Source organism: Haliaeetus albicilla, chromosome 17 (assembly GCF_947461875.1).
Source record: "Haliaeetus albicilla chromosome 17, bHalAlb1.1, whole genome shotgun sequence".
NCBI lineage: Eukaryota > Metazoa > Chordata > Aves > Accipitriformes > Accipitridae > Haliaeetus > Haliaeetus albicilla.
Window position 1 is genome coordinate 5,893,565 of NC_091499.1, and position 27,852 is coordinate 5,921,416.

General features: G+C 38.7%; 2 protein-coding genes across 2 annotated transcripts in view; both read left to right on the forward strand.

Moving 5' to 3' along the window:
• Window positions 1-5,922, forward strand: part of KCNQ5 (potassium voltage-gated channel subfamily Q member 5) — a 288,770-nt gene extending 282,848 nt beyond the window's left edge. Inside the window, exon 14 of the mRNA XM_069804669.1 lies at window positions 351-5,922. Within this exon, the coding sequence (XP_069660770.1) occupies window positions 351-1,277 (927 nt within the window). The 3' untranslated portion in view covers window positions 1,278-5,922. The remainder of the gene's footprint in view (window positions 1-350) is intronic.
• A 1,775-nt stretch (window positions 5,923-7,697) lies between these two features.
• Window positions 7,698-27,695, forward strand: DDX43 (DEAD-box helicase 43). Its single transcript, XM_069804672.1, has 16 exons — window positions 7,698-8,064; window positions 8,707-8,762; window positions 9,158-9,290; window positions 10,655-10,762; window positions 11,304-11,385; window positions 13,066-13,222; window positions 13,301-13,419; window positions 13,673-13,783; window positions 15,194-15,335; window positions 18,912-19,012; window positions 19,790-19,877; window positions 21,487-21,614; window positions 22,210-22,319; window positions 23,056-23,194; window positions 23,985-24,072; window positions 27,444-27,695. The coding sequence occupies exons 1-16, from the start codon at window positions 7,698-7,700 to the stop codon at window positions 27,549-27,551; spliced, it is 2,037 nt and encodes a 678-aa protein (XP_069660773.1). The 3' UTR covers window positions 27,552-27,695.
• Window positions 27,696-27,852: the final 157 nt, after the last annotated feature.

The following is a 27,852-nucleotide window of genomic DNA, read 5'->3' on the forward strand; positions in this document are numbered from 1 at the left end:
TGTGTATTTTATTGCCAGTTTCAAAGGCTGAACAGGTAAAATATTTTTTTCTAATATCTGCTTCATTTACATGTTGAAATAAAATTGATATTAATCGTATTACCTTAACAGTCTTCCATGTACAGAAAAGTAAGTAAGGAAAACTCGCAGGTTACTAATTTTTTTTCCCTTTTATTAGCTTACCTCTGAAAAATTTACACCTCTTTTGACATTATTTTTCAAGGGTCAATAGCGTATACCAAGCTCCTTCCATTTTTCTCTTCAGCAGTCACATTTGTCCTTTGCTTGGGTTCCAAATGTTTTAAATTAGTAGTTGGCATTAATGTTAACCTTCTCCTCTCCTCCTGTAGGTACAATCCATTGAGTCAAAACTGGACTGTCTATTAGATATTTATCAACAAGTTTTGCGAAAAGGATCTGCATCCGCGCTCACTTTGGCTTCATTTCAAATGCCAGCTTTTGAGTGTGAGCAGACTTCTGATTATCAGAGTCCATCAGACAGCAAAGATTTGTCTAATTCTGCACAAGTTAGTGGATGTGTATCCAGATCAGCTAGTGCCAATCTGCCTCGTGGCCTACAGCTTATACTGACACCAAATGAATTTAGCACTCAGGCTTACTATGCTTTTAGTCCAGCTATGCATAGTCAAGCAACGCAAGTGCCAAACGACGGACCTGCAGCAAACCAAATAAACCAGGCAACTAAGCCAGCAACTCCAACAACATTACAAATACCACCTTTCTCATCAATGAAGCATATCAATAGGCCTGAGCCCGTTCATATTATTCCTGTAACCACACAGGAAAATATTTCCGACGTCACCGCTTGCCTTGTTGCATCAAAGGATAAAGGACAAGTTGCACAGCCCAGTGCGACGAAGGATCTCACATGGAGAAAAAGTCTGGATACAGAAGGGGAACCTTTGCTCTCAGTTAAACCTGTGGTGCAAATGGATTTAGGTAAATCTTTATCTGTACAAAACCTTATACAATCAACAGAAGAACTGAATGTACAGATGGCTGGCAGTGACTCCAGTGGTTCCAGAGGTAGCCAAGATGTATACTCCAAATGGAGGGAGTCAAAATTATTTATAACTGATGAAGAGTTGGAGACAGAGGCAGGAACAGAGACTACTGAAGCCATCTCGCGTCCATTAGTGGAAACAACTCTCTCTGCTGACTCTCTAAGGACTGGAATATCAAGATCATCTCAAAGCATCTGCAAGCCAGGGGACGGTACAGAAGCACTCAATCTGCTCCATGTCAAACTTAAATAACAGCTTGTGGGCTTTCTTCATTGGCTGGGTCATCCCTCTAGTCATACATATCATAGCATGAACTGTTTTGAAAGCCTTTTTAATAAGAGGAAATCACAAAAATCAGGATGAATCTGCAAAGCAGTTGAATGAGCCCATATCTCCTAGTTGCATGAAAATGCATGTTTAAGTGATGGCTAACATTCAAATTTACACCTACAGTACAGCAGCCTTTCATGTAGTACAGTAGGTTTAAATAACGAGTTGCCTACAAAGCTAATGCTGCAGGATGTATCAAAAAGCAAAAATTTGAGCATTTAGACCTAGTGCCGTTTCTACAGGGCAGAAGTAAAAATCGTAAGGTTTTAAAGCACTTTGCTTCTGAACTAATTAAATATATATATATATAATGTCCTGATTTAGATGATAGTTTATGTTTACAACAAAAAAATTATCTACAGCTGCTAGCAAGGTACCAAGGAAACCAGTAATATGGGATTAGAAATGGCCACCAGTTGCAAGATACACACATTAGCTCATCAGTAATCAGTTATTTTTAACTCTGAAAAACAGTATGTTAATATCCATCCGATTTTTGGTGATTTAGTGCTGTGGCAAAAGTACCTGACACACCACTATCATGTTGTTCTTTATAACAAGAACATTATTTTGTTACAAAGAGTTTGTATTTTAAGGAATGGGGCTGGCCTCAGAAGTGGATAACCTGGGTGACTGCACTAAAAATTCAGAGGAATCTCTCCTTCTTCCAGACACATTGAGGAGCTGTCTTGTGAATCTGAAACATTTTGGCAGTAGTAGGTGACAGAAGCAAGGAGGCGCTGCCTTTATTGTAGAAGCAATATTTCCTTCTGTGGAAATTCTTGCAATTTTCCTTGCAGTCCCAACCTGATACCGTGACAGCACTTCATAAGTCTGGGAAAGGAGGGAAAATGAGGAACTGAAATACAGAGTAAAACTAAAGAGAACAGGACCGGGAAGAGAGAAAGACAACACAATCAATGAAGAAAAAAAAAAAGAATATGGATTTAGATGGGCAGGAAGGGAAATTATCCCAGAAAATAAAACAAGGAAGGTAAAGAGGCAAAAAGATAATTTATTTTTTTTTTAAATCCAGCCTGTCAGTCACAGATATTGAGTGCTATTTCCAAAAAAAGCCACGTAGGCAATCAAAAATGGAAATAGAAGTAGGGAAGACCACCTTAACTGAAAAAAGCCCTGAAGGCAAGGGGTTTTTTGGTTGGTTGGTTTTGTTTGTTTGCTTTTTAAATAAAAAGGGAGGGGGACAGAGGGGAAAGTGGTTACACTCTTATAGCTCAACACTGTGTCCCAACTGCAGTCATTTCTTGTGAACTTTCCAAGAAAGGACCTTCAGCCTCCTTCCTCCCAATACCCGAGTTTTCAATTTCAAAGCCTCCATCAGACCAAGCATTCCTGCTTGATACATCCTCTTTTTTCCTTACCCTGACCTACACTTCACTTCTGCTGAGATGCAGGAGCAGCGTTAGAGCCTACCTGCACATCCCCAGCAAAGGCTTTGCCGCTGGGAGAACCCTTGCGGAGCCTAAACAGGTTTTCGCTCTTCCCAGCTGAATGAGGTTTCTGTGCGTCGTCTCCCCTCCCGATTTACACCCCACCTGCACCACTGGCTTGTAGACAACCCGACTTGGGCTCAGCTTCCCTCTAGCACCAGGAACGCCGAATGTACAGGGGTGCCCGTGCCAGCTCACTCAGGGCAGTGTTTTCTCAAGGCCCAGACATACCTGCTGGGAACTTACCATGTACATCAAAAACATCACTCCAGTCTTAACCATGGCTAAATGCTGTAGATTGTATTGTGAAGGACTTGATCTGTTTACTATGAAACCATTGTAATTTCTGCTTCCATATTTCCTTTACCGAAGTATTCCTGGATGTTACATGACAACCTTATTATGTGAAAGTACATGCAAACTGTAGAGTGTATATATTGTGTCGTTATACGGGGTCCACGGATGGTACACTGTGTTCCATGGCTTACGCCGGAGCAAACTTCAGCTGTTAAATCCTGAAAGACGCCTTGAAGCACAATTTCCTCACCACTGATTTGCCATATCATTTACCACATTCAGCCTTTCCTGCTTTTATGTGCTGTCTGATCATACTAAAGCCTGATTACAACAGTAATTTTGTGAGGATAAATAGGGGTTTTTCCACATCTCAGTTCATTTAACCATTAACTTATTTGAATGTCTGCAGTTTATCCAGACAGATCTGTAAGTTTAAAGTACTATCCAAAATTTAACAACTTACAAGGTTTTTTTAGCCTTCTCTTTCTTTTTCCTAACGGTTTATGGTGCCTTTCTTGCCTTTCATACGAAGCCTCCTGCTGCCCTAAGCATAAACCTGCATTTGGGTTCAGTTAAGGAGCAAGAGATGGGGCACATGGCAACTGTGTGTCAGTAACGAAACTCCCTTCCCTTCCTTGACGAGATCGCAAAATCAAGGCATCGTGTATTGGACACCACTCTTCCACCTTTATCTGCATGAGTGGATGGTTGCACCCCCATTGAGCCTGGAAGGAGTCAATGGGAGAACTGAGCATTGGCCCTGCCTGTACCGATTCCGCACAGAAACGGGGCCTTGGGTTTTGCTGATGATTTATCTCACGGAAACTTGGTATTTTTGCCTTAAATGACATGCTTGAGTCCTTCTAATTTTAAGTTAATTTATTTAATACAATTTTGTGCACAAAAGAATGAGTTCTATAAATTATGTATGAAAATGTTAATGTCTTTACAAAGTCCTAATAAATCCAGAAGATCGTATCTTTTCAAATTATGGTTTAAAATCCTAATTTTTTTCTTTTATGCTCACCATTATTATTTTTGTAGCTGCAAGTCTTATCATATAGGAATTTTTTAACATAATATTGATAGAAAATAGAAAGAGTAGTGAATATATGAAATTCTGGAGAGGAAGAATTGTTTGTTTGGATTTTTATAGGCTTTGCTCATATTTCCTCATGAGGAGTTTCCCGTTTCTACGCTCTCTCGTTAAAAGACAGTGTCATGACTGACAGTCATTCATTGGTTTCACAAAAGAAGGATCTGTCTGGCTTTTCAAGTCTTGTCCTGAGCTGCTTATTAAAGCCCAGCTCATGACGGCTAATAAGAATTGTTCATGAGTTGGGACAAAGGACAATTTTTTTTCTGATTTACAATCCGCTTGAGGATTGTTGAAGAGAGAATTTGAACTTAAGTAAGAGCTTCAGGAATTAAGGCCTATCCAAATAACTGTTTTCTGATCAGCATGTTTCTTGTACCTGATTGAAGAGAGAACTGAAAAGAATAGTTTTGATTATTATTATTTGTTTAAAAATTTGTATTTGCTCCTGGCTTATAGGATCTATACTTTTTATTTAAATATGGTGTTTTAGCCTAGGGTTCAAGATTGCAAAGATCATACACTTTTATTCACAGTGCCCATGGTTGTTCCATATGTTTTTGAGATAATCCTACTTAGAGTGACTGCTCTCATTATAGTATGGTGATGAGTAATTCACCGGCTCTTCTGTGATAAGTCAAATCATACTGAATTGCTGATGTATAGTAGAACATCTGATGTACAGTAGTATTTCTGGATTGGGACCTGCAATCCTTACTCAAGCAAAAATTCTATGGAATTCATTCATTCTATGGAATTCAAGAATTTTTCTTGAATCGGGAGCTCAGATTCAAATCCTTATTTTGTTGGGCATCTGTTTAAAGTGAAAATGGTAATATTCCAGTTATTTCCTGAGGAAACTAATACTTAGCTGAATTTACCCATGTCACATTGACTATATAAAAAATAACGCACAAAGTACTGATGTAAAAAAGGAAGAAGAGAAGGGACATTTTTAAAAAGCACAGAGAAAAGGAGAATAATCAGAAAAGAGGAGTAAGCAGGAAAAGAAAATATAACAGCAAAGGAACGAAAAAAAAGGGTTTAAACACCTGAGGCTAAATTCATCCTTGGATGGCTTCACTGACTTCAATGAATTCACTGCCCAAGCGGGTGAAGTTCAGCCTCCATTGGGATAATCAGGCTCAGTTCCACTGACCTTAAAGGAACTGAACTCACCTATACCAGGAATGAACTTGCCTCTCTGGGCCAACTTTTATCCTGACTCATATGTCATCCAATCCTTTTGGATTCATTAGGTTTGAATGAAATACAGGTCAGAAAAGAATTTGCCCCAGATATTTCTGCTTCACATTTTTTTTCAAGTGTGTTAATCGACTTAATTCAAATGGATTACAACATCACACAAAGTGCTGTCACTGTCTAAAAAGGTTAATTGGTTTTTGAAATAAGAATTGTCCCCTGCAGCGTCAGTGGAAGCATGTAACATTTCCCTGTTCATTCATCTGGATGCAGATGTGGCCATTCATTCAGCTGCGGCCACATATAGGACAAGTCCAGACATATCCAATATCATCTGCTATTGGAAGCATTTTTGACTTCTTCGAAAGATAAAAAAGACAGTTTTGTAACAGGCTTAGAAAGCACGAAGGCAGCTTCCACTGACACTGCAACGACATTAGCCAGTACATTACAATGTTGATTGTAACTTCTTGACAAAGTTGAATCCATATTGTTGTTAATAAAAATGATTTGAAAAGTACCATGCTTACTGGGTTTTTTTCCTTACATAAAAGATTGTATGGAGTGAGCACATATCAGGCAAGGAAAATATTTAAACTTGCTCATTGTTTTCCTTTTGAAGTTTTGTCATTTTTTATTAAGTGGACGAAAACACCACAAAGGAAGCTTACTAGAATAAAATGTGCACAAACCAGTCAGATACCTTCAGTTCCTGGTAATTGTTTACAGCAGAGTTTACTTAAACTTCAGATGTTCAGCACCTCTATGAAAATGAGTTTGGAAGTTATTATTACCTTCCCTGTCAGATAAACAGTAATTGATTCAGAATCGGCAATCAGGGGCCTGTGCAAGGAGCAGGATTCCTCAGGGAAGGCTCATCCCCTACCTCAGTTTAACTTGAGGCCTAGGTGAAGCCCTTTCCTCTGCACTGAATCATGGAAGTCGCTCTAGAATGCTACCGCACCAAACACACAGCCTTCTTTCCCCTTCTTTCCTTCGCTCTTCCTGCAGTCCTGCTGAAGACAAACTTTAGTATTTGAGTGTAAAGCATTAAATACAGAGAGCCTGTTCTTCTGGTGAAGTCACTGCCCCTGTGGAGGCTTCAAAATCAGAGCAAGATATTTCCGTGTACAAGCTACCCCCTGCCCCTCTGGTGAATGTAATCTTAGATACCGAAATTTAAAGATGCAGTCTCCAGAAAGGCAGATTTTCCACGTCAGCCATTTGTACCCACAGGCTATGTGAACACTGCCACGCTCTGCCTAAGAATACACACAGGAGAGGGAAAAAGGCAAGCACGTATGCACGCTCTTCTTGTGTGAAGCCGGGCAGCCTTGCTTCACGTGCACGTAGAGATAGCAGGGAAGGGTCAGAAGAGAGCGGCGTGACGTTTTTCCTGCAGACTTACCCTAAAGGTCACCACAGCCAGGCACAGGTGGCCATGTGCAACCATGGAGACACGTACGTTCACGTTCACCGTTCAGCTCTGTACAACAGGAGTACACGACCGTGCCTAAAAGGGGAAATTTAAACCCTCCTTTAGCAGATTTTCAGTGTAATTGAAGGGGGGAGGGGGAGGTGTTAGCTTTTTCTTGTTTTGGGTTTTGGGTTTTTTTTTTCACGGTGAGGGTGACCAAGCACTGGTACAGGTTTCCCAGGGAGGTTGTGGAGTCTCCATCCTTGGAGATACTCAAAAGCCGCCCGGACACGGACCTGGGCAACTGGCTCTTGGTGTCCCTGCTTGAGCCCCGGGGGGGCGGACACAAGATGGCCTCCGGAGGTGCCTTCAGCCTCAGCTGTTCTGCGACTCGGTTTCCAATTTTGTATCAGCCTTAGTACATTCGGTCACACTAAAATCTTCATTAAAGTACCATTAAAGCTTAATTTGAGGTTAAATATTATGACTTCCCTAAGAAGTTCGGACTGAGATGTACCCGTGTGCCACAAGCCTTGACACCTAGCCAAGTTACTCCTCACTCCCCAGCCTCCCCTGAGGCTGCCTGCCTCTCTCCCCTACAGTCTTCGGGGGCTTCCCACACGTTCAGGACCGAGTTCGTGCCCCTCCCGTCCTAAACCACCGCCTCCTCCTCGGCGGAGCCCACCCAGGGCTGCCCCGAGGCGGGCGAAGGAAACGGGAGGGAGATGGCGGCAGGACCTGGGACCCAGCGGCCCTCAGCGGGAGCCAGCCAATCACTGCTCAGGGAGCGGCCCGCTTTGGCCAATCAGCGCACTCCCTAGCCAAAGGCGGGCTGAGGCCCGCCACATGGGCCGCGGAGCCCAAGGCGGGGAGCCGCCATGTCTGACTGGGACACGAGCAGCGACGAGGATGCCGGCGGGCCGGGCTGGCCGCCATCTTCTGCGGCCGCCGCTCCCCCGTGCCGGCCGCCATCTTCTGCCGCCGCTCCCCTGTGCCGGCCGCCGCTCCCGTCGCAGAGCCGCGCCTCCGTAGAGGGCGGCGGGGGACGAAGGAGCGCTGAGTGGCGGTGGGAGGCGGCGGTCGGCCTCGGAGAGGAAGAGCGGGGGCCTCGAGGCGCTGGAGGCTCCTGCGGCCCGCGGGAAGCGGCGCGGCAGCGGCCGCCCCGAGTCGCCGCCGGCCAGGCTGGGGACGCCGTGGCGCCCCTCTGCTTCCACCTCGATAACGCCCTGGTCGGGGCTCTCATAGGTAATAACGGCCGCACGCACACACACACACACCGGGTGGGCTTGGCCCGCTGAGGTGAGGGGGGAGGAGGAGAGGACCCGAGAGGTTTGTTGGTGTGGGCCCTTAACCCCCCTTCCCTCCCTCCCTCTGTGCCCCGAGGAGGTGCATGGCTGCCTTCCCTCTCCTCGGCCGTGGAAGGGCCCCAGCCCCTTGTGATTCCCTTACACCTCTCTCGCCTGAGGATGGCAGGATGTTTTTGCAGGGTACTGGCTGAAAAGTGGAGCTCTCCCACTGGCCAGGGTAGCTGAGCTTTTCCTCCCTAAAGTGGCTGGGTTGTCTGTTTCTTACGGCCAGCAGTCTGTAAGTGGGCTGAAGCCCCTCTCCAGTCATGTGGAGGAAGGGTGGCTCTTGAGCTGGTTTTGCTGCTGCATCTCTTCAACTGAGGTGTCTCCCCCGTCCCGCACCTTGCGTTTGGTTAATTGCCAAAAAAGTTACCTGCATTTTCCAACAGTTCAGTGTCACAAGTTCTTTTACTTTTGGATGCGTGTGCTCATATGAAGGTCTTAGATTTTGGTCACAACTGAAATGCTTAGAGTTACCATGTGTAGTTTTTGATGGTTTGGTCTAAATCTCTGTAATAGCTTAAGTGTATCTTTATAACAGGTCGGGGTGGAGCTAAAATAAGAGAACTTGAGGATTCTTCGGGTTCCAGGATAAAGGTACCATGTGCTGTGTGTCATCCAGGCCTGGCCTCTGTTGGGAACATACTTTGTTTTGCTTCCATGCTTCAGAATTACTGCAGCAAATTGAAGGATGTTGCAGTAGCTGTAATAATTCTATTCTGTTACAAGAATTGGGAAAAAGGAAGTGGAATTGAGGGTGCCACTTGACTGGTATGTGAAAGCAGGAAAAGCTTACTGTTTTGGTTGGGTTTTTTTTTTTATGTATGCATTTGTTTTCCTTTCTTTCGCAAAGGGAATTAAAGGGCCTTTTCCTGGGAAGAGAAGTTAAAATTCAGACAAAAAAAAAATCAAAGATTGTTTTCAGTACGTTTTCTCATATGATGTTTGCCTTTGCAGTATTAAAAAAACTCAGTAAGGTTTTATGAATGTAGGTTATAAAGGGAACCTATGAAGCTGAAGTAAAGATTTTTGGCAGTGTTGCTGTGCAAAACAAAGCCAAGATGTTGATTGACGACGCTGTTATGAGATCTGGACAAAACTACATTAGAGGTGGGACTGAAAAAGGTAAGAAATGTGGGTTTGGAAAAAAAAAAGACAATGGATTGTCTTTCCATACGTTCGGTAGTTTGCTGGAGTGTTTTTATATTGGTATTTTACTAAAGTGAGTTAACTCTTGCCTTGTTCTTGGGCAATGGCATACCTCCTTAGAAATATCTAGACATCCTCCTTTCTCAGCTATGAACAGTTTCCCGCCCTCAAACTGCCAGACTTCTATGAAAATCTGTTCCTGTGTGTTTTCAACAATTTTAATGAATGCAGAATGTTATACTACTTGGTTTCTTGCATTATCTGTCCAATTCCCCCGAAATACAAGTATTGGTTCTAGTTTAAGTTTTAATGTAGTATCTGTGCAGTATTAAAATTCGATAAGCTTTTATAAATGTAGTCTATGTACTAATGTACCATGTACTAATTATAGCATGAGCGATGCTATTTTCTTACTACTTCATGGGAAGTTAGCATTTAAGATTTGAAGTCGCACATCATGCCTCACTTTACTAGGCTTTATTGTGTTAACTTTGTTACATGGATATATGAGTAATGATTGTATGTTGAAGTGCTGCTTATGTTACTGGTATTTGTCTTTCACGTGCTCCCAACAACTTTTTGCATGGGCAAACAACATCCATAGTTGTTGATCTGAGGCACTGATGAAGAAGAAGGGATCTGAGACTTGTGTTCCAGTGTTAGAATAAGGAATGGAGTAGCTGTGAGTTTTGATTTTAGAAGTGCCCTAGAAGGTGGATGAGTATGTTTCAAGAGACTAGAAATAATTAACACTTCCTTAGTACATGTGTCTGTGTTTTCCCTGTGTTTCCTGCTTTTCCACTAATACATAATTGTGTTGCCATTTTTATCTTCAGTGTAAAACCTTTCTTACAAAGTGTTAACCTCATCAAAAAAGTATAGAGTGTAACTACACTGAGACTTTACTGTGGTGTCGTTGGATGCTTTAGAAGAAAACCTTGCTCTTGTAGCTGTTAAAAATAAAGCTTTCTGTCCGCACATCATCTACTGGGTTCACAAGTTTTTCAAAAGCCTGCTGTACAACAAGCCTTATTGATAGGTGGAGGAGCAGCATTTCAGAACCTGTCATTACTTTCTTTAAGTAGCTAAAGATGTGATGTGCTTCTTTTTTTTATCAGAAATGGATTTATACATGTTTTACTGATGTTTCAGTCTAAGACCTAGGAAAGAATTTTCTATTTAAATGCTTCACGCCTATTCAAAATCACGTAAGAGGCCTTACAGTAGAAAAAGAAAATAAGGTGTTTGTGGGTTTTTGGAGGGGGGGGGTGAGGGTGTGTGTCTCCCTGACCCTGCAACAGATTCCATGAAACAGCAGCATTTTGGTACTAACTCTGCAGGAAAAATCTTGGATATTATCAAGCCTGAAAATAACCCAAAGAAACCAGTGATTAACTGGGACTCTCTTCGAGAAAACAAAGCTAAATATGAAGCTATGAAGTGGGCAGGTTAGTTTTAAAATTTTGATTGTATGGTACTTGTCTTTATATGATAAATCTGTTGAATGCTTAAACGTTTCCACTTTTTGCTTTGAGATGACTGAATCTTTCAGTGTCCAAATTAGTTAAGTATTTGCAGTGAAGTGACCACATCAGCATTTCTCAGCATAGTCGTGGAGGACACTGTAGGTGCTGTGTGAAGACTTAAACTTGCCATTCAATTGGTATTTTTACTTCACCCTTTAAAAATGCTCTTATTTTGTATGTGGCCACAGCAAAAATCTGAGAATTGTTAAATGTTATGCTATATATGTGAGTAGAAATTACTTTAGAATTTGAAATGTGGGGAAGTGATTCTTTTGCAGATACTTCAGTGTTTCTCAGACTTCATCTTTTACATGAACAGCAATAGTCTTCTGCCACTTTTGACTAGTCTTCTAGTACAAGGCACTGTTTGGCTTTCAAAATTTCCATCTTAAGCTTTAGAAGACTTGCCCTGAACCTGTAGCATTTCTTACTGTCTTGAGTTTACTTTTTCTCATTGTTTAAGACTTGCCTCCAATTGAGAAAAACTTCTATAAAGAATCATCAAGGACTGCATCTATGTCACAAGAAGAAGTGGAACTATGGCGGTAAGATCATTTCTATAGGGAATCATCTGCTTGGCAAAAATAACTATTAAGGTATAAAGGCCAGAAAGTGGGAGATGAAATACTGAGACAGCAGCATTAATGTTAGGGTCTTGTAATAAACTAGATCTTCTTAGGAACTCTTTCTTAGGAGTTAAACTCTAACTAGCAGATGGGGTATTATTAGTTGCTTGGAAAATTAACGTTAGGGATTAACTGCTTCTCTAAAAGTGTATCATCTAGTTGACTTTCAGAAGGGAAAAAAATCAAGACCATTCATTCATTTTGGCTGTTTCTTTGCATTTTGTGAGACAGCATGTTCACGTTTTCTAGGTCTTTCCAAATACGATTGTTCACATGTTGAATACCTCTTGGCTACCATTTTTCCCCCATATGTTTTAGTCAAATACCATCTTCAGAACAAATTTCAAGTTCTGTTACTGTTGTCTTCCTATCCATCTAGTCTTTAAAAGTACATCCTGCTGAGTACATGCCTCAGTTAACTGTATCCATTCATTGTGATCCAGCAAGCTACATGATTACTTTGCAAGAAAAGCAGCTGATCTGTTTCAAGTGATTTGGTTCAGGCCCTGGTAATAGTTTCAACCCTTTTCAGTAGTTCTAATGAAGCTGGTGAACGTTCTTGAATCATTACCTTTTATTACTTTTCTTTTTGCATCGTGTCTGGTTTTCCTCTTGCATGCCCACCATAGAAAGGTTGCCACAGTGAGCAAAGCATGGAATTGATGCCCATTTCCTTGAAGTATATGTATGTGTTACTGTCAGAGCTAGTCAAGAGCAACAGAACATTGTTCTGTACGTTCAGAACATGCATTGAGGAATAGCACTTGTGTGATAATGGAATGTTTTTCCTTTTTCATCTAATTTATTTGCTTTAAGGGAAAAAAGACAGTAATTGAAAAAAAAAATGTAAACATGAGGAGAGGTTGAATTACCCATTCTTTTCCTAGCCCACACCCTGCTTGAAGTAAAACTATTTGCTGAATGCAATCTTCAGAAGAGTACAGGACTGGAATGAAGATAAACTACTTATGCATATTAATACCTCTTAATTGGGGGTAGCCTCAGAACCTCAGTTTTTAATGTAGCTTTTTGTGTGTGTTGTTGTATTTTGGGTTTTGTTGGGTTGGGGTTTTTTTGGGTTGGGTTTGTTGGGTTTTTTTTCAGTTTGTCTTACTGACAATGTTCTTTTTTCTAAACTGTTCTGTTTGTATTTTCTAGAGCATCCAGGAAGCTGCTCTGAAAATATTTCAGGAAGGCTTTTGTCAGAATATAGAGTTTTCACAAAGAAGTCCAATCCATTCCTCTGAGTTCTGGGTTGTCTTTAGGTTTAAAAACTTGTCACAGTTATTTAATTTGTAATAGAGTATAACTGAAGTCTGATATGACAGGACTGCAGTTCATGTTAATAACCAAATATAACTTCAAATTAATCACTCTTAAGAAAAAATGGTAATTGATGCCTCCAGGAGAAGTGTTTCTGTAGTAAGGCTTTCTTAAAAGTTAGAAGAAGAGTTAGAAGTCTCATTCAAGAGCCTGAACTTGTTTTCTGTTGTTCCAGGAATTTAAAAAAAAAAAGTCAGAAAGGCAGTCTTTTGTGTTAGCTCTACTTTTTCAGATAATGAGATGTTAAAGCAATTGCACTTCTTTAATTCTATACAGGAAAGAAAATAATAATATAATCTGTGATGACTTAAAAGAAGGTGAAAAACGCTGCATTCCCAATCCTGTTTGTAAATTTGAAGATGTATTTGAGCATTATCCTGATATTATGGCTAATATTAGAAAAGTTGGTTTTCAAAAGCCTACACCAATTCAGGTATTTCTTCAATTTTAACGACTCTTTAACTAAAGCTCAAGAGAAAAGTATATTTAAGTATTTGTTGGTTTATATTAGTCCCAGGCATGGCCGATCATACTCCAAGGAATTGATCTTATTGGTATAGCACAGACTGGTACCGGGAAGACATTAGCCTACTTAATGCCTGGATTCATTCACTTGACTTCACAACCAATGTAAGGACTGCTTACATGTCTGACTTGTTTAGCTGTGGGTACTTCCCCCCGCCCCCACCCCCTACATGATGGTTTTCTAGTAAAGAATATAATAAATCATAAAGTGGAAAAAAACCTATAAACCTGGTGGAATGAGTACCGAATCTGTCACCATAGATTCTGTTACTGAGAAAGTCTAGAATGGTATAAAAATAGTCGATGTCAGATGCGATGGACTTTGCCTAGCCCACATTCTAAAGATGCTTTATTGCAGATCCAAAGATCAGCGTGGGGGGCCAGGAATGTTAGTCCTTGCTCCCACCCGAGAACTGGCACTTCAAGTAGAGGCAGAATGTTTGAAGTACACGTACAAAGGAATTAAAAGGTAATCTTACTTCTCACTTGCTTGTTAAGTAATATTTTTTTTCCTACCGCTTGTGGCTTAATTCACCTACTAAAATTGCATTTGCTAAGAGAGGAGGGGAAGGTAGTAAATGCAGACTTTGTATTTCCCCAGTTTTTAGAATACCTGTTTTTACTATTCTTATGGTGAAAATCTATTTCTTATATAGTTGGAGTTCTATGTGTTGTAGCTTTGTTGCTTCTGTCCTTCTGTGTGGACAGCTGAGAAGAGTCTGGCTGTGTCTTCTCAGCATCTTGCTGTTAGGTAGTTGTAGACAGCAGTAGCATCTCCCTGAGCCTTCTCCTCTTTCAGCTGAACAAGCCTGGTTACCAGCTTTTCACATCATGCACTCCATCCCCTTGACCATCTTGGTAGCTGCCTGCTGGACTTGCTCCAGTATGGGTATGTCTGTCTTGTAATAGAGGCAGTGGGTACAAAAACTGGATATTGTGCTTGAGGTGTTATTCCCCTTTACTCAGCACTTGTGAGACCACGAGTTCTCTCAACCTGCTGGCTACCTTCTCCATAGTACACAGCTGGCTCTCTTTTCTGTGGGGTTACACTGCTGAATAATGTTCAGTTTCTTGCCTGCCCATGTCTTTTCTGCAAAGCCAATTTCTAGCATGTTGGCCCTCAGCCATTGGGGTAATTCCATCCCCATTTTTGCTTTTGTTAAACTTCATGAGATTACTGTCAGCCCATTTCTCTAGTTTTTTCTGGTTCTTCTGAGTAACAGCCTAGCCCTCTAGTGTATTGACTGCTTTCCCAGTGTGGTTTCATCCACAAACCTGCTGAGAGTGTAGATCTTCATTTAAGGTATTCAACAGACATTACTGTACTCCGAAACTTAGTTTTAGGGCTCTCTGGTAACTTTGTATGGCATTCAGAATTAGTCTTGTAGTCATCAAATAGTGAAATGTATGTTCTGCTTCCTTCCCAAAAATGCTAAGGAGTTTTGCAGAGCATGTTAAGTTTGTGTGTAAGCCTGATACCTTATTGAATGTGTTGGTTGTTATAACAGCAGAACATCTGACTTTTGATGGTACTGTTTAGAAAATCATGCATCCTGTCATACGTTTGTCTATTTTGGTGTGAATATTTTCAGAACAACCCAAAACATACTCATAGCTTCATAGCCATCTTCCTTCCTTTCATGATTACTTTCACTGCAATTTCAGCAGAAAGCTATTGCTGAACTGTTGAGGGAGTATCATGCAGTATTAAGTCCATTATTTACTGTGATACTATCAGTCACACTTGCTGTATTCCTTCGTCTTGGTAATACCAGACGATACTTTTTAAAATGAAGCAACATGGTGGCATTTATTTGAAAAAGATTGACTTTAGATGAACCTTAATACACTGCTTTTGTAAAAAAATTTTATTTTTCAGTATTTGCATATATGGTGGTGGGGACCGAAAAGGACAGATAAACGTGGTTACCAAAGGTGTGGATATTGTTATTGCTACTCCTGGCAGACTGAATGATCTTCAGATGAACAACTTCATAAATTTGAAGAGCATAACATACTTGGCAAGTAGCTGATATGGGATGAGTATTGCACCAGTTGGGAAGTGGTTAACTTAGTGTGAACTTAAGTTTTAATGAAGTTTTTTTTAAACTTTTTAAGTCTTAATTACAATACATCTTAATGTTGAGATTGGTGTTGGCAGGATGGTTCCTACTTGCCATAACTGCATTGCAGATGTGGAATATTCCCTAGAAAAAAATAAAACAGGCTTCTAGCACAGTAAGCTAAACTGTTATCTCACATTAGTAATGTTTGCTGTTTTAAACTTCATTTTGTCAGGATCAGTTATTAATGGATGAAATGCTTTTCCCAAGTTGTCTTTTCCTTTTCTTACAAAGGTTAACAGTGACTCACGTTCTTATTAGAACTTGTGCAGTAAGCACCAGAGTCAGAAACAGTTAGGTATTTAAGTGTTTGGGTGACTGACTTTCTTTTGAGCTCAGTGGGAAAATATCATTGTTATGAATCCTTGTCTTCATTCCATTCTTGCCTTTTGCTGTTCTGGACGCTTAAAACCATACAAAGTATTTTGTAAAATACTTTCATATACTCAAATTATTTGTGAGTTGTCTGTTTAACTGGCGATTTGTTGCCTACTTTGACAATTTGGCCTGCTTTCCCTCCCTTATCTCCATCCCCACTCCCCTCTGAGGGTTAAATACTCATTATGCCGTAACGAGTTAGCTCCAATTCTAGGTAATAGTTGTGAGCTTACTGGCAAGGCTAGTGGTGGTATAGCATCATTAGAAATTTGGCCATCTAGAAAAAAAGAGGATTATTGGAAGACGGAAGAGTAGCCTTGTGTAAAAGTGTAACATGTAATTGCTAAGCAGGAGGAAAAAAGGCCTGAAAACCTGCTTTCTGAGAACTATAGGAACATTAGTAATCTTTCTCTACCAAGGTGAAGTACGGTCATACTCCAGCACATGCTGCTTTGTAAAGCAAAGAGGATGTATGTAACCAAAATCAGATGTTTCAGTATGTGCACGATATACTACAGTATGACATTACTAAAAAGAATCAGCTATCAAACTGAAAAATACGATGATGTAAAGCAGGAGAAAAACATTTGTTGTACTGTTAGCAGTTAAATATTTTCAGAATATTGATACCAGTGCAAGGACCATGTTTTGCAAGGTGGTTAACATCTCATGCTTCAGACTTTCTGGAAATGCTGTGCTTCTTTATGTCCCATATGAGAAGTTGCACATCCAAAATTCTGTGGTTTTTTAATCTTATCATATATTTTTTCCTTGTAGTTTCTTGTACTTTTTAATATATAAGATGCTTTCACTGTCAGTTTTCAGCCAACAAATAATTTAATCTTGAAGCCTTATTTCAGAGAAAAGAGAGGGGTATTAGACTTCAACTTAACACCTTGGATGAAGAATGCTCTTCACTGAAGAGCTTCATTTACAGCTTTCATTTAAAGATATTGTTGAGTCTTGTGAATGCTCCCAAAGTGCACTGAGTATTATTTCCTGGTATGATATAATTGTTTACCAAAGGCCTTCCAAGGTCAGAGACTGGGATACAATTGTTTGTTTAAAAAAAACCCACAAACAAAACAAAAAAAAAAGCCAAAACCCAAACTCTGTTAGAGTTAATTATATTTGAATATACATTGTACACAAGGTATTCACCTGCCCTGGAGGCAGGGAATTTGTCATCTTGCCTGACAGAACCATCAAGTTAGGTGCAGTCTTGATTCAGATTTTTAGGAACCCACTTATTCAAGATAAGCTGTTTTTTCATGATGTTGGAAGAAAGACTGGGAAATTCTGTCATATATGGCCTGATTATTTACAGTACATGTCATTTGAGGATTGCTTTGTGTTTTACTGTGTTCAGTGTAAATTGGTATTCGTTCATCAGTAATCTGAGTGCTTTTTTTCTTTTGACTTTATGCTCATAAAGCATAAGGAAGGAAATTGGAGTTGTGCATGAATAATTGGGAAGCATTTAGGTGAAAGAATATACTAAAAACATATATATATCTCTGTATAGAAAAATCATGAAGTAGGATATAGAAGGTAGATTGGAGTCATCCTTTTATTCTTCAAATACAAAAAAAAAAGTGTAAAACTTATAACTAATTTAAAAAGAGGAAAGAAAATAATTTTCACATGAAGAACTGGCTTGTAAGAATTTCTTGCCAAAAAATAGAACTGAAATTAATAATATTAACAAAAAAGTAAATATGTATAGATAACAAGAAACCTAAGATTATGTCAGCTGGGGGGAGATATAGCTTATAAACCAGGACCTGGCTACGAGGCATTTGGAAAAAATGGTGCTAATTTCTATCTTATATCTACTACAGCCTTTATTTATTTATTCATTAAGCCTTTATTTGTTTATTAAGCAGCTATCAGAAATAAGGAAAGTAAACTTCACTGCTCTGATCCACCTAATACACATACTTACGTGCTTTCTTCTCCCTTTCCAGCAAAGTACCAGTGTGCTTAATAGCTTAGAAAGCTTCTGCTGCTGGAAGGGGCATAGTAGCCAACTCTGTATACAAAATTAATGATGTTTCAGCCTTGCCATTGTATTAGAATCCAAGTCGTTAATGAAATCTCCGTGAGTCCTTTGAAGATTAGAGAATTAAATCAAGAAATAGAATTCTTGTCTTCTGTCTCTCAGCTGATGATTTGTTATTATTTCAGAGATCTACATAGATAATGTACTAAAAACCTTTAATAGAATAAAACATCTGACAAGAATGGAACAGCAAAATAAGGACAGTAGAAAGGGATTATCATCAAAGTCTTATGTCTCCACATAAGTGACTAGAAAATGTCAGTACTTAAAAGCATGATCCATAGAACTTTGATTTATATAAACGCTATTTGAAAATTAAAGGAGAAAAATGAGTCTTGGATGGCAGCTGCCTTCTTTGTATGAGACTCTGAAAACATTCACAAGTGTGTTTGTATATTAGAAAAAAAAAGTCAGTTCCAAACAGTTGTACTCAGACCTTCAGCTCACTTGTTCCAGATGAAACAAGTTTGAGCTCTGGGAGTTCTACAGTGTCCTAGTGTGAACCAGAATATATGGTCTGGCTTTTTTCCTACTTCTAATGAGGAACTAAATTGATAACTGATATTTTGATCTGGTATGAGATCTCTAACAAGGTAGAAGTGAGATTTCCCCTTTAAATTACCAAAAATGTCTTACTGAAAGTGTGTTGTGTGGGGTCCCCCGCACCCAGGTTTGGTTGGTTTTGGTTTCTCTCTCTCTCTCTCTCTCTCTCTCTCTTTTTTTTAATTCTGTGCTTAGTTTTAGGCACCAACCAAATTCTTGTTAAACAAACAGTTGTAGTTTCTTCTTCACTGACTTTTAAGTGCTCTTAAAGGTGCTGTGGATTTTCTTGTTCTGCCTGCAAATGTATTACTAAATGAAAAAAAGCCTCAAGAAAATTGGAGTGGTGAAATAGAAGTTGAACAGGTTTTGCAATACATTATGGAGTGGATTCTGCAATTAAAATTCTTACCATTAAAATGGTCTGCCATGTAATGTCTGCTGAAACCCTTATCTAAGGAACTAGACACAATAAATAAAGTTGTTCTGAGCAGGTTTTAGATGAGGCTGACAGAATGTTGGATATGGGATTTGAACCTCAGATAATGAAGATCCTAATAGATGTGAGGCCTGACAGACAAACTGTTATGACAAGGTATGTAAGCATAATAGTGCTCAGTACTTGAACACTGTAAACATAAGATTATTGAACAAGTAAACTTCAAAACAAGTGTGTCATTTTTATTACAACTTTTACCAGCCTAAATGGGAATGGCACCAGTTTTCTTTCTAATTCTGCCTAGTCAGTCCTAATGAGTCATTTGACAATTTTATTTTCATTTTGTACCCCTTGTCTGATGTTTTACATCAGCTATAAAAACAACTGAGTTCTTCCCAAAAAGGAAGGTGTCTTGGGAGTGCTAGAATTTGCCATAGCAATTTGAAATGCCAACTTCCCTTTTTCCATCTAGGACCAAATGTGTATCCTAACCTTCTGATCAGTATCTGTGCTAGGCTGTACTCGGATTAATTTTGAAATTACGCAGCTTTGGGAGCTTAACAGTAGAATAATCCAACAATAATTTTTGTTATAACATTTTTGCATTGGAGCTATTGTTTTAGAGATAAAAACTGACTAGAAACTTATTAGGTATCATTGAACTACTAAACTCGCTTTTGGCTTCATTAGAAAGGCTCCTGAACTGTTGCCTGTACTTTTAACCTAGAAAGTTATCTTTAAAGCTTGAGTACTATTTACTAATGACTCATTAAGATTATTTCTGAATGTTACATAAACTCACTACTGTTATTGCAGACTCAAGTGTTTCACTGGTGTATAAGAAAGAAAGAAGAATGTGATGAAATTAATGAATTGGAGAAGGTTTTGCACTCTATTCTTATGTGCTTCTTTTCCTCTTTGTTTCCTGTTTAGTGCTACTTGGCCTGACGGTGTTCGTCGCCTAGCAAAATCTTATTTGAAAAATCCTATGATTGTATATGTTGGCACTCTTGACTTAGCAGTAAGTTGTTCTGTTCCTGAGCGCTTTTTTGTTTTGTTTTGTTTTGGAGAAGAACCTACAGTTAAACCAGGGAATATTTTGCTTGTAAATATATGTAAGTAAATGCATGTAATGTTAAAATCAATCTGAACTTTGAAAAAACAGCTCCATATTATTCTTCTAAAGCACTGTGAAAAGGTTAGAAAGAACTAAAAAAAAAAAGTAGAAAGCAACTTTGTTCTTATGTTTCTGTAACAAGATCTTGAAGTCCTAGATCTTCAGTAGAAGATGTCACCATCGACAAGTATCGATCAAATTGAACTTTGAATATTGTACTTCACAGCGCCATGTGTTCTTGCCTGAGCCCTTGTTTTTACAGCCTTCACTTCTGTTCAGCAAGTTCTTGTTCCTTACTCATCTTTCTGAAGTTTTTCCTTCTAATGCGTAGAGATCCTTATCTGGACCTGTGTTTCTTAACTGCTGCTTTGTCAAAGGGAGCGGAAGCTCTGTGCTAAACTCCTGAAGGGCACTTGTCTAGAGCAGGAATGTACGTGTTGGAATAAGAACTGTCTTTAAAGTCCAAAACTTCTAATATGTAGGTGTAGTTGCATACTTGTCATGCTTGTGCAGCAATGTGTAGTTGACTCCAGTACCACCAGAGTTTACAGTAATAGTAGTTCTTCCAAGATCTCTGCATCCTGGTCCAGAGATTGCTTTGAGTTTGGTTCTTAAATTACAAAGTTTTCCTTTTCAGTTCCACTTTTTTTAGTGATAGGGAATGAGGAAACTTAGTATCCAGTGCACTTGTAGGTGGAAATACGGGGGGGAAATGTACTTTTTATCTGTTCCGTTCAGACCTATGCTTTTATCAAAGGGCATTACTTGTCAAAGACAGAGGATAGGAATTTGAAAGATACCAAGTGCAATTTAGTTCTCCTGTCCGATGCATTCATCTCTTTTACAGGAGCTTCTCTTAATTGAAGAGGTGACCTCTGGGGGGGAAGGGTTCCCACACAGAGAGAGGATCTTTTTATGTACTGGGCTGATTGTTCAACCCTTGCCACAAAATCATGATGCAGTGCCATGAGAATGTCTAGACCTTTATACTACTTGTATAGTATACCTTAGACATTCTATGGCAACCTTCAAATATAATGAAGTAAAGTTTTATTTACAAACTGTTGTTGGAAGAATTGAACAGAACTGATAATTTCAAATAGATTACAGAATCTTCTTTAAAAGCTGTCCTTTCAAGTAAGACTGCCGTTGTTCCAACTTGCTCTGGATTAACATAAAATATACTCAAATTTAAGTACTTTAATCTGATTTTCACTAATACTGGGAATATTTATTTCACCTCACTGGTCTGCTAATCTGTACCCTCTAAATCTCTGCAAATATATGATTTGGCAAACTGCTTAAAGACAAATTTTACTATTCTCCTAAAGCAACTAGGAAACAACGAATAAATCTGCATTGTTTGAATTCCAAACTGATATATATTTTGGTTTTAAAATAGTTTTTTCATGGTATCATATTACTAGTTTTATAGTACCGTAATACGAGAATTAACAGAAATGGTATTATTCTAACCTGTTTCTACTTAACATCCCTTTTTGCTGTTTAACAGGCAGTAAATACGGTAGAACAGAGAGTTATTGTTATCGCTGAGGAGGAAAAGAAAGCTTTCATGCAATATTTCATTGACTCTATGAAGCCAAAAGATAAGGTCATCATTTTTGTGGGAAAAAAACTTACGTATGTAATCACTTTCCAGCATTACATCTCTTCATTTTTTTCTAACAGAAATACTGGATCATTTCTTAGTTCACATAATAATTACCAAGCGTAACAGCTCATGTCAACAATATGCTGGTAGTAGTAGTATTTTTATTTGTTTGTTTATTCATTTCTACAGACTGACTGGTAGTTTGTATCCTTTTCAATATCATTAATGGTGGTGGTAAATCTCAACTTCACATAAAGTAGATGTTAAGGTTCTTGGGGATACATTAATGCGATGTACTGTTTACTTTCATAGGCAGCTGGTGCATACAAGGCCTGATTGGTGGGGGGGGTGGCCGTTGTACCATACCTGAGCTTTTTGAGTGAACAACACAAAAAATCCATCTGTTGTTTTTCTTACATATAAATAAAAGCAAACATTTATGTGGGGAATATTCTTGCTTTCATACTGTTTTATAATAAATATCAGCTGACCTAGGTAGGGTTTTGTCCTTAGGCACACATTTAGCTTTTGTTGTCACATTATTAGCTTTTTGGAACTAAATCTAGATGCTGCACTTCCCCCCCCCCCCCTCCTTTTAAGAACCATTGTTTTATTTCATCTTAGAGCTGATGACTTAGCAAGTGACTTTGGTCTCCAGGGAATTCCAGTACAGTCGCTTCATGGTAACAGGGAACAGTGTGATCGAGAACAGGCTTTAGATGACTTCAAGAAAGGTATGTTTGTACTGAAGTAGTGGTTTGTTTAGCCCAGGTTTTTAAAGTTTGTCATGTGCAGGACTTTGCCTATTTGTAAGTGCCATGTCTCTTCTGTACCATAGAAATGAAAATATTAAAGAGCTCTGGATGATACGTTTATTTTGTTAATTTGACAAAAAAAAACCCAGCAAACAAAAAGATTGCTCTTAAATAAAATTTGGAATGTCCAAGAGTTAAATTATTTAAAAGTAAGACTTATTTTATTTTTTAAATCTCTGTGAAAAGATCAATATTGTCTTAGTCTACAGAATGGTAAATTTAAGTGTCAAATGATGGTGCTTTCAGTGAAACAGTTCTGCTCTTGATTATGCCAGTAGGGTTATACTTTGGGGTTATGTGATCACATGTTAATAAAACAAAGAATAATCCTTTGTTGATAAGGATGCCAGCTGAGAATATAGTTGTTGGAAGTTTCTGTTCTTTTCACAGACCCTTTATATCAGCTAGGCATGTTTCTTGCTTCCCCTGCACCCTGCTGTTCTACTTGTCATCTTACTATTATTTTTATTTCACATTTTGAGTGCTTACTTACCACCTTGTATTTGAAGTTAACTCTGTGTGATATGCAACAAGCATATTTTTCCTTCATGTGTTAAGAATAAGTGCATTATATACTAGAAGACCAATAGACTGGAGTATATTTTCTGTTCATTCCATAAACTCCCACTCTCTTTCTCTGTTGTACTTACTTTAGGCAAAGTCAGAATACTGGTAGCTACTGACTTGGCATCCCGTGGCCTTGATGTGCATGATATTACTCATGTTTTTAACTTTGACTTCCCTCGCAACATTGAAGAATATGTTCATAGAGTAGGTCGTACTGGAAGAGCAGGGTAAGTGTTTACAAGAAAATAGTAATATATTGTCAATATTTTATGCACTGCATAGGTGTTCTTTTGTCAAATGCTAGAGCTACAGGGATGTGCAGTGGGGGAGTGAAGACTCCAAGTCTATCAAAGTATATTTTAGATAATAACACACTGCTTTATGTTTTGAAATTGGTTCACTTTTAAATTTAAGGCAAACAAGTTTTCCACTTTTCTGTTATTTCATTGAAGTGGATGGAAATCAGAGATGTTTGAAAGCTAGTTTAAATGTGGGGAAGAATTACAGTTCAAAACAACTTCAGTGTAGATACTCTGAAGTGTCACTTCCTTGTTTGTCTCTCCATGAGCTGAGCTGTTTAGTTTCTTAGACAGTCCATTGGGAAAAAACATAGATAAATTCAAGGTTTTCAGCCTATCATGGTGGTGTAGTTGGGTGTTAGGACTTTTGAATGCTGCTTTCCCAGGCTGGCACAAGAGTGATTTTTCTTGTGTATGTGCTTATTTTAATCATTATATGAGTGTATGTCTCTTCATACTTACATATGTTGTCTTTATGCTAGGTTTATTGTCTAAAAGTCTTAAATGAGTTGTGCCTTTGCTCCATTTTAGGTGAATTGCCGTATTCTGATCTTTATGAAAAGTTGCTTTCTGTCATGTGCATAGTAAATACTCAAGCCAGTTTTATCTAGCAGTTCAATAATACTGCCTGTAGTACAATTTATTACTGTGTAGGTCAATAGGAAAAGCCTAGCAGCAGTTTTTTTGAGGATCAACAGTTATTTCATTCCTTGTTTAGACGTACTGGGGAGGCAGTAACGCTTGTCACTAAGAGTGATTGGAGGGTTGCATCTGAGCTGATTGAGATTCTGGAAAGAGCAAATCAAGTAAGAATACATCTTACTGGGTAAGATTTATATTGGTTCTGGGTTACCACCTGAAACTTTCTTGGTGAGTGTTTGTAATGTCTCAGGCAAAAAATGGGTACTTAAGTCTCTCTTGTCCTGGATATCCTTAGCTGTATTTTACCTTACAGATGAGTCCCAGCAAAGAACAGGGAACTTTAATCAAAGCCTTCCATGTCCAAAGAAGAAGAAACAAACATACACGCACATGGGATCTATTTTATTTCATAGTATTTTATTCCAGTCTTTCACTTCTGGACACATGTACCAGTGTTCTTACTTAACAGTGTAAATATTAACAATATTTGTATCAGAAAAAGCTAAGCTATCTTTCAGTTTATTGTATCTGACAGTTGTGATATCTGCATGTACTTTTCCAAACTATCTTTCTTACAGATGTTTGTAAATAGTATGGGAGATAGGACTGGAATATGATTTGTTTCTTTATTTTAAAGAAACATTCTTTTCTTGCTACCATATCTGAGAAGCCAGAGGCAATTATGTTGCTGTTCCTTGCTGTAACAAGAAACAGTATTTTGCCTGATTTATAGTAAACCCCCAGTTCATGCCCTGACTCAAGTTGAAATTTTAAATTTTTTTTTGAGGGATGGGAGTTTGAGTACAAACTGAATTGCTTTTTACCAAGGACCTGTGGTTGTTATTGTGGGCACTAACTCAAACTTTAAACCCTGAGTTAGAACTTCACCTGAATCTTCTGTTTTACAACTCTTCTTTGAAAGATATGCCACTTATTGCAAACGTGATAAGATGCTTTTGAGGGAGGAAAAGAAAAAAAAAAAAAAGAGTTGTCCCCTGATGATAACTTCTTAAAGTTGCAGGGTTTGGGTTTTTGTTTAGGGTGGGGTTTTTTTTGTTTTGGTTTTTGGTTTGGTTTTGTTTGTGGATTTTTTCTTCAGAAAATGTAAGAAATTAAACTGGTAATGATACTTGGAAGCCAGTTAAATATAACTTAGAGCTCCCTTGTTCCGAGTCAGCTGTTACCATCCATGCCTTGTCTCCTGCTGCAGACTGTGAAGTTCCCAAACTTTTAACGTGTGTGAGTTCAACTGGGAACGAGTCTCTGAGTTCAGAGGAGAAAAAGAGCATCTCTGAATCCTTACTTTCAAGGGTAACTGTTAGTCACAACATTATTCTCAGACTTTTAGTTATAGCTGATAGAAGGCAAGTACCCATACAGCCAGGGTTTTTTTTCCTCATGACAGTGAAAATATCATTACTTCAGTCTTAAAGCATCATGCAAAAGGGAAGGAGAGCAACTGAAAACATGGTCTGAAGGTTCAGAATACTTCAATTTCAAAACAAGTAAGGTGCATTTGTTAGCCAGATGTTTTCCATGATTTTGAATGTACAGATAATCTCCCTAAAGAAAAACAGGTACAACAGAAAGATTGCTGTATCATGCTGCAGGGATCTTTATAGATAAGCTTATTAGGAAGCATGGACAGATTTATTAGGGAATCAGGCAGAAGAACGCTGATCTCTCTAATACCAAGAGTGTTACATAAAAATTATGGCATCTTTATCCTTTTTGGTTTTCTCATTTGGACTACCGTACCTAGCTTTTACGTTTAGCAGATACACAGATTGTCCATGTAAAAATCTTGCTGGATGTAGATGCTGGATATTACCTCACTGAGATTTTTATGTTCCATATCCAGGCTTCTTCCCACTCTTTTCTTGTGTCCACTCAAGAACAACTCTTGCAAGAAATTGTTGCAATTTTAGTTGGAATAAATTCTGTTTCATGCTGTAGGAGAGGATCTGATCTGATCCTGAGGAAGAAAATTATCCAGTGTTTCAGCTGGATAGTAATGTTGTCTCATTACTTCCTGTAATGACTTTCAGCTAGAGATATGCATCATTTTTCACTTCATTTCTAAACAATGTCTAAAACTTAGGCAGAATAGACTGTTGCATAGGCATCCTGTTCTATGGACTCCAGACAACCAGGGCAGTTGTCTACCAGTAAGACCAATTCAGCACATAAAATGTATACTAATGAACTGACGCTTATGCTAGCTTAAGAAAAGTTGTTGATAGCAAATGGCAAGCATTGCTGAATTATAAAGCTTAACAAAAGAAGTTGGAACTGGAAGAATATACCTTCCTGCTCCATCAGGCCCTTTGTCATGGCTGCATTCTTCACCTGCGCAAGCATTGCCAGATCTAGGCGTTTCTAAGGAGACTTAACAGTATTTAAATTTGTTTGTACTGTACTGTTTGCACTGTATTTGTGCCACTTGCGGAGGGACAAAGCACAGAGGCTGAGCAATCATGTTAATACTATGCTCACACGCACCGCAGAAGCTTGCTCTTCACTCCAATCGGGACACTGATTCTGGACTGGGTATCTTCTAGCTGCTGCGTGGCTACGTGCTGTATCGGATTGTTGAAGCAGGCTGGCTTTGATAGATTAGTGATCTAAAACCTCTTCTGACAGTGTAGTCACCTATACTGCTTTTTGCAGTAAATGTTGCGTTAATGTCTGCATTATGCCTGATCTGGTTTAAGAAGGCTTGTTGGACACTGCCTTTGTTCCATGATCTGTAAGAATGGTATATAGTTTGTTTGTTTGTTTTTCTTTCATTCAACGATCAGTGTCACTCAACCCAATACAGTCTGTCTGTAATTCTTTGCATCTGGCCCCATTCCTTACAAACATGAGTAACTCTGAGGTGACAAAGTGTGCAGATGATACACATAATTTTTTCCACTAATTACAAACATGCCAGAAAGCACCACGGGTCTTGGTAAGATGCTCGTGTGACCTCCCGGTGGTGGGAGAACTGACCACTTTCTCCTGCCCTTGTTTTCTTTCTTTTAGCTTTGTTTTATCCATGTGAGAACCCTTCCTATGGCAACACTTTAAGTACCGAAGTTTCTCTTCAAAGGCTCTTAAAACTTCGAAAAGGAATTTAATATCAATCATAATAGTGTAACATTCAAATATATATGGTATGGTATCACCTTTTAGTGGCACGGGATGTTTTTTCCAGCTGTTCATTGTCACCGAAAGATAGATTTCGATCTGAAATACAAATTTTTAATTAGCTGGTTATATGTTGTCATCAGATATGGTGATACTAGCATACATATGTAATTGAAAATCCAGGGACACTGTGCTGATTATTTTTCAATATATTTCAGTATACTTCTATGTAAAAAGATTTCCCTATGCATCTCTACAGAAAAGACAATCTGCAAAGTGACAGGAGCCAGATAAATAACAAAATCAAGTTTGGGAACACACAAATACCATTTTTGTAAAGCAAGAGTCTGAAAGTTTAGAATTATTTAAAACTGACCTTGTTCTTATGCTGCTTTCCTATCAGGTAGTTCCTAATGAGCTTATTGCAATGGCAGAAAGATACAAACAATTTCAAATCAGAAAAGAAATTGAAAAGGCTATACGAAGACCTCAGAGAAAGCCCTCAAAGTAACTGTAATCCCTTGAAGTTACTGAAACAAAGTAAGTGATTATAGTTAGTGTTAGCATTTATGGGCATGAATTTACTAGTTTCTTTTGTCAGTTGATTGTTTTCTGTACCTGTCCCATTTAAATAAAATGTGTTTTAAAAATTGGCTTAGAAAAGAAAACTGGATTAACTTTATGTAGAAGTAAATCCAGTTTTGTGCTTGGACACTATTTTCACTTAAGAAAAATGAATTTCATTATTTTTTTTCTTGTGTGATGTGCATAACTTCTAAAGCCATTATCTACTAGTTAAAAACAACTATTGT

Bases quoted from the DNA above. Each gene is read 5' to 3' on its own strand.
- DDX43 (XM_069804672.1), top strand. From the start codon at position 7,698: ATGTCTGACTGGGACACGAGCAGCGACGAGGATGCCGGCGGGCCGGGC. The intron at 21,615-22,209 runs GTATGTAATCAC...ATTTCATCTTAG, and splicing joins TTTGTGGGAAAAAAACTTAC to AGCTGATGACTTAGCAAGTG. The intron at 23,195-23,984 runs GTAAGTGTTTAC...TTCCTTGTTTAG, and splicing joins GGTCGTACTGGAAGAGCAGG to ACGTACTGGGGAGGCAGTAA.